The following is a 7,020-nucleotide window of genomic DNA, read 5'->3' as shown; positions in this document are numbered from 1 at the left end:
GTTTGTATCATTATTCATTAACCGCATTACTTTTTGACTAATCCAGGCTTTTGCATTTTCTATTTCTAGTAGTACATAGTCACGTTCAGATTTTTTTTTGTCCAGCTCCAATATTAGTATGTTTTCTTTAAATTTCTTTAAACCTGACTTGCGGAATTCTGTCAAGAGCTCGAGTTTTATTGCGGCTGTCATAATCTCGTATTTGACCATCTAAAAAGCCATTCAAGTGAAATAGAGATCTTTTCTAGGCTAGCTAACCCTGACTAAATACTCATATAGCTGTAAGTAACCATCTGGCTTGCCGATATTCAAATGAAGAATAGAATATTGAATGCAAATTTGTTGTGTTACACAGGATAGATCTTTTTGTTGCAAGGAAAGCACATCTTGTTTATGTTTCCCCCATGCCATGGTGCCGTACTTTATGGTTCCTCCATGGGCCAATGCAGTGGTTTATGGTTCCTCCATGCTGTGTATTGGAGAGAAGAGGTGCATGATGCTATGCTCAGCTTGACAGGATGAAATATTGCCACACTTAATCCTGATTGCTGTGCGAGGTGGCATAGCCCTAGTCATAAAAATGCAGTCCCATGGAGCTTCTGAGTTGGTCGATGCAGTATATTAAGATGAGGAAGTGATGCTTAGGTTCGAAATCATCTCCTTGATAATTTTAACAGACCCATGTTTTATTAAACCCAATAATTAACACTTTTTTTTTTTTTTTTTTTTTTTTTTAAATTCATAGATATGTCAAGTTTTGCTGTCATATATCTTTTTCTGTTAATGCTTAGTTTAGTGGCATTTGCAATCCTTTATGCTTGCGTAATCGTGCATATTTCTGGACTAATTTAAAAAAATGAGGGTGGGAATTAATAAGTTAGGAATTGTCTGAATTATGAAAACAGCGGAATACAGTGCGAGATTGCTAAAAGCATGCCTACATTTTGCCATTTGGTAAACATTAACCATTAACCACCCAAGCCTGTGTGGCCTAAATGAGCAAGATTTTGATTTTGAACTCTTAAAATCTTTTGTGCCAATGAATTGTTCACATTAAGACTGTAAATGAGGCCAGTTTTGATTCCTTCTGGAATTTTAACCTCAGACTTGCTAGTTTTATTTATGTACTGCTGCAAAATATAACTTTTTCCCTACGTTCAGAGACCATTAGAAATAGTGTTGCCTTATGTAACTAGGTAGGCCGAGGATATGTTTGTGCTGATGTACATGCTATCAAATACCTTTCTGCCTCTCTGAGGGGAGCAGAAGAAGAGTAAAATTAAGAGAGCAGAATCACTCCTTAGCGGAGAGAGAGAGAGTGATCTGTTCTGGCAGGGGAGTGCATAGGAAGAACAGCTCTACCCTTCCCTGCTGACAGCTTACTATCTGCATGTCTCTTCAGTTCATGTTCAAAAAGAATTTGATTTGAGCGAACCTTCAGTTAGACAGGGGGAATTAATTCCAGTGAGCTCCAGCCACTTGGCATCTGCCGTGTCTGTCAGTTGAAAGCTGTGAAACTAACTGTGCCTCTTGTCACAACTAAATTTCAGAGTTTTGCTGATATAAAAGGAAGAAAAGAATGTAAAATCACCTTCTCTTTCACCACTGTGGCACCGCAGGCTGTCCTTGTGTACACCAGTCATCTTTCAACTACATGCCTAGCTGGATGTTGCATAATACCAGGTTGACCGTGTTTCCTTTTAAAACAGGAGGATATGGTTACACTGGCAGATATTTCATGTTCTTACAGCAAGAAGCGGATTTGGCTATCACACTGACCTGACACACGGCTTCCATGGGAACATCCGAATGGGAAAACAGCTAAAAATGAATGCTGGAGTGTTTCCTGCCAAAGGTTATAGAAGAATGAAGTGGATCAATGTAGAAGAACTTTCTATTTTTAAAATCTTATAAGTGTAGCTAGATGGGATTTTCACAGCTCTGCTTTACAATAAGGTTTCATTAGTTAATTCCTTTAGGTAATTTAATCATTTACTAATACATTATTAAAATCAAAACTTGTTTTTGTTAACATTTGTTAATGCACTGAGAAATGACAGAATTTTTTACTAACGTTAACAAATATTAATACTGTAACATGTATTGCTCATTGTTAGTTCATGTCAGTTAATACATTAATGTTAACAAATGAGACATTGTAAAGTGTTATTGAAGGTTACGCTTTATGTAAGCAATAAGGTATGAGAGGCTGTGCTGAATAAGTCATGGCTGAAGGGCGTTGTTAGGCACGACGCGAAGAATTATTCACGTCTTATCTTGAATAAGATAATACCTTATTGCTTTTATAAAACGGTTACCAAACAATGCAAATATTAAATCCAAAAATATGCATCAGTGCAACTTTCATGAAGTAAACTTTGACTAAAGCCTTCCTTCCGCCAGAAAAAATAGTCCATGACCATGAACAGCAACAGAAGTTACATTATCATGCCATTATATGGCGGCAAAGACTCTTTTATGAGTGTGTCTATCAGTAGTGAAGACTTTAACATTGAAAAGACTGAATTGTTGTGAACACGGAACAAGACGTAAATGACAAATGCTTTGACTAGTGTGACGGAGGCCAGCTAGTAGTCGCTGTGCGAGTAAAACCTCACTCCTCTGATCTCAAGAGATCTTCTAGCAATTGATGCTAGGGGTTTCAGCCTTTAGCCTCTTTGTTAGAGCGTCCGACTCCCATGCCAGAGACCCAGGTTCGAGGCCCGTGCAGAGCGGGGCGAGTAGGACCTGGTTAGAGGGGTTACACTAGCACTGTCAGTCACGGGAAACCCCCTGTTAAAAGGACAAGATATTGCAGCGGACATTTAAACAGATTTTTTGTATTATGAACATAGGACTGACCTGAAGGAATATGCTAAATCTGAATGCAGGTAATAAACTTGCTCACTCAAGATTCAATAAACAATATCAATTGAGAACATACAGTTTACGTTGCTAAGAGTGGTTGCGTGTGTTTTATCGTGAATAAAAAGGCAGCAATTGACCAATCAGAGTCAAGGACAGGAACTAACTGTTTTATAAATTAAGATTAAGTTGTTATGATGTTATTCCACAAATAAGTACTGAGTAATATTAACTACATGTTCTTACTATAAGGTTACGGTTAGGGTTTGATTTAAGGTTATCTGCTTGTAATAAAACCAGTGTTGGAGAAAGTTACTTTTAAAAGTAATACATTACAATATTGAGTTACTCCCTAAAAAAGTAACTGTGTTACTTAGAAAAGTAATGTTACGTTACTTTTGCGTTACTTTTTCTCATCGGCTGGGCTGTTTGATTTTATAACAGCAAAAAAGTTCTAAAGTAACTCTAAAGTGTTTTTTTGTTGTAAATTTAAAAATAATGTGTTACTTTACTAATTATTTGGGAAAAGTAATCTGATTACGTTACTCGAGTTACTTGTAATGTGTTACTCCCAACACTGAATATAACGATATTAAGTACATGTGTAACTACATCTTGTTAAAATAAAGCATTACCAAGGAGAAAATGTGCATATATAAAATATAAAGAAAATGTAACATTTGGATGGATTGGTTGAATAATAATTTGAAACTAATTATTTGGAAAGTGCGATAATCAAGTGTGACAATGAAGTCACAAGTGGCATCTGTAAATAAAAATGCTAGATCTTTTCTCTGACCTAACTTTTCATCTTTCTAGCCTTTTATTTCTCATTTATCTTTTAAAAAAACTGGACTCAAGGTCTTTTTACTGGATGTAGGGTATATTTCCCTCCAGGTTGGGTGTCACTGTAGGACTAATACATCCCATAAGATCCCACCTATTAAGATTTCCCATTGAATGTCATTGTTATTTTGCCACCCTTGGGTGAGTTACCCAAAATGAACTTTCCGTTTCAACCTCTCCTCTCTCCTCCACAGGGGGAGGAATTAAAAAGTAGAGCTGCAAGAGTTGCAAAAAAATCTTTTCCCTGCAGCCGCGCTTCTTATGAAACGGATCATCGAGTTGAGAGGAGCGAGCAAGCAGTGAAAGGGAGGGGTAGAGCAGAGGCAGAGGGAGGAGAGAAGAGGGCACACGCACCCGATCAGAGCACAACAAACGGCAGTCCACCCTGAGCCTGGGGGAACCGAAAGCTTCGCACTCAGTCAGCAGGACAGAGTACACTGGACCAGGAGCTTCAGACCGCCACGCTCTCAGTCTGGAGAAAGCTGCCAGCGAGGCACAACCTCAACACATGATCATAGAGCAGCAGGAAAAGGCAAGACATCATTGCTCTGATTCTCTCTCTCTTTCAAGCTCGCTCTCCGCACACACTCTCACTCATTCTCCTTGACGCACACAGACACACTCCCTCATTATCTTGCATGTGAGTGAGGCTATTTCTCTCTGTCCCAAGCAGAAACCTCTGTGCTATTCTTACACAGCTGCAACGTTGCTCCAGCTGCCGTTTTCAAAGGGAGGTGAAGACAAACCGGTGCTTTTCTGCGTGGTGTGTCGTTCAGAGACAGACCCATCAAGCCTAGTGGGACATCCCAACCATGGAGGACACTCTCACCTGTACTCCCACCACCTTTTCCCAGGTCTTCGGCCGCCAAGGACAGCTGATGCAAGCTAGTAAGTACCTGAGATCTCTCATATTGGGATCAAAAAATATGCTTTGCAGGCCTTGGGGTTGTAAATATGAAATGGACAAAGTCTCAGCTGAGTGCTTGCTTATGCTCTGTGAAAGCTCTGCTGGTAAGACCATGGTCCACTGCAAATCCTGATCTCTTGGTTTAGGCACCCAGCATGCAGAGGGAAAACCAGCTCTTCTTCCCTGCTGCTTTCAGCCCGCTAATGAGCTGCACACAGTCAAGAAATGTGTCTGCGGGTGTGTGTCTCTCATCTTGCTTATGGATATAGTAATCATAATAAGTCAGTCATGAGGGCTGGGGCTGAAAGAGGAACATGAAAGTTGTGTCAAGCAACTAACTCGAGATAGATTTTTCAGGGTATTTTTTATGGAGAAACTCACCAGTGTAATTCTGAAACAGTGCAATAATTCCTTGACAGCTTCATAAATATTGTACTCCTAAGCATTGATGAATTATGAATTTTGCCTTACAAAAAAACTCCCAGTGCTATAAATAGATGCCGCTTCATAACTTATGTCTCACAGATTGTACTTCTGCATTTAATGGCTTTGTACCGGTTTTGTATGGTCGTGGCTGGTACAAATGTACCAAAATACATCCGACCCTTGACTTAACTTAGAAGGAAAATGGAAACTAGTGACAAATTAGCACATGACAACTCGTAAACTTGGAATTAAAAACACGTAACATATTCAAGTGTATTATAGATAATATAATTTAATATAAATAATATATTAAATCTTTAATTTAATGTATAAAATATTTAACAATCATACACTGTATGGTTTTATTTACGTGCAAAAATATAAACTGATCTGTTGTACACACTCTGTTGCACTATGAAAATATGAAGATTTTTTAATTTTTTCACATACTTTAATTTGTTTTTCATTTATTATATAAAGGAGTATGACTTAAAACCTCCTTACATTTATAGTACTTTTTATTTATTTTTAAATAATTGATCAGTGCTTAGAACTGCAATATTTATGAAGCTGTCAAGAAATCACTGCACTGTTAAAAAAAAAAGACATTTAACATGCTTTTTGGCGATGATTGCTATTGTAAACGAACTACCTTTAAAATAATTTTAGTCTACCTCCATAATGTTTTCGCAGGTATCTGTGGCTTATATCAATATCTTATATTAGCTTATAGCGGATTTGTACTCTCATGTCAAAGTTATAGCTTAGATGTCGGTGGAGCAATTGAATTAAGCAGACTTGCAGCAGGATGCAAATTACTCAAACAGCAGTTTGTAAATGACCATGATACTAGCGGTAATGACAATCCAAGCAGATTTTAATTTGATGTTTAATTCGATGTCTCTACACATTAACGTGCCATTAGCATAGGAATGCCATGCTGCCAAATCGCTGTTGAAAAAAAAAAAAAAAAAAACTTGATTACCAAGGTCTTTTGGGACAGAGTTTTAAAGAACGTGCATCTACATATAACAGCAAGCCTAGAGAATATCACAGTGATAATGGTCATTCTGGAGTTTATATTACATAATCATTTGTTTTTGATAAGTGATTTCTTTCATAGGTTGCTTCCACATGTAATGATACAAACTAAAATAGTTTTAATGCTAAATATCAGTTGGTCAAAAATGCAAATTTTATATTCTCTTTGATGATATTATGGAAGTTTCCGCCACTAAAAAAAACAAAGTTAATTGTGACTTTTTTATCTCACAATTACGAGTTTACATTTCACAATTCTCACTTCTTTTCTCAAAATGGCAAGATATAAACTCGCAACTGCAAATCAGTGTCTGAATTGGGAGATACAGTGGCATGAAAAAGTATGTGAACCCCTTGCAGAATCTGTGAAAATGAGAATTATTTTAATAAAATAAGAGGGATAATATAAAATGCATGTTATTTTTTGTTTAGTACTGTCCTGAGTAAGATATTTTACATAAAAGATGTTTGCATTTAGTTCACAAGACAAAACAATAGCTGAATTTATTAAAATGGCCCCATTCAAAAGTATGTGAACCATTGATTCTCAATACTGTGTGTGGTTACCTGATGATCCACGACTGTTTTTTTGTTTTGTGATGGTTGTTCATGAGTCTCTTGTTTGTCCTGAGCAGTTAAACTGAGCTCTGTTCTTCAGAAAAATCCTCCAGGTCCTGCAGATTCATCAGTTTTCAAGCATTTTTGCATATTTGAACCCTTTCCAGCAGTGACTGTAGGATTTTGAGATCATTTTGAGGACAACTGAGGGACTCAAACTCAACTATTAAAAAAGGTTCAAACATTCACTGATGCTCCACAACGAAACACGATGCATTAAGAGCCGGGGGGTGAAAACTTTTGAACAGGATGAAGATGTCACAATTTTTCTTATTTTGTTTAAATATCATTGTTTTTCATTTAGTACTGCCCTTCGG

At 37.3% G+C, this 7,020-nt stretch overlaps 1 protein-coding gene across 3 annotated transcripts in view; it reads left to right on the top strand.

Moving 5' to 3' along the window:
- The first annotated feature begins 3,992 nt into the window (after positions 1 to 3,992).
- Positions 3,993 to 7,020, top strand: part of LOC125256809 (kazrin-like) — a 182,637-nt gene continuing 179,609 nt past the window's right edge. For 2 of the 3 annotated variants that reach the window (XR_007182188.1, XM_048173032.1), the window contains exons 1-2: positions 3,994 to 4,243; positions 4,410 to 4,599. Coding sequence is in view for 2 of the 3 variants with exons in the window: in XM_048173032.1 (XP_048028989.1) it covers positions 4,524 to 4,599 (76 nt within the window). In the remaining variant the exon portion in view is untranslated. Of the gene's footprint in view, positions 4,244 to 4,409; positions 4,600 to 7,020 lie in introns of all 3 variants that reach the window. The other variant, XM_048173031.1, reaches the window with a different exon arrangement.

Source organism: Megalobrama amblycephala, linkage group LG21 (assembly GCF_018812025.1).
Source record: "Megalobrama amblycephala isolate DHTTF-2021 linkage group LG21, ASM1881202v1, whole genome shotgun sequence".
NCBI classification, from domain to species: Eukaryota; Metazoa; Chordata; class Actinopteri; order Cypriniformes; family Xenocyprididae; genus Megalobrama; species Megalobrama amblycephala.
Note: the sequence above shows the minus strand (reverse complement) of the source record. Positions and strands in the feature narration are given on the sequence as shown.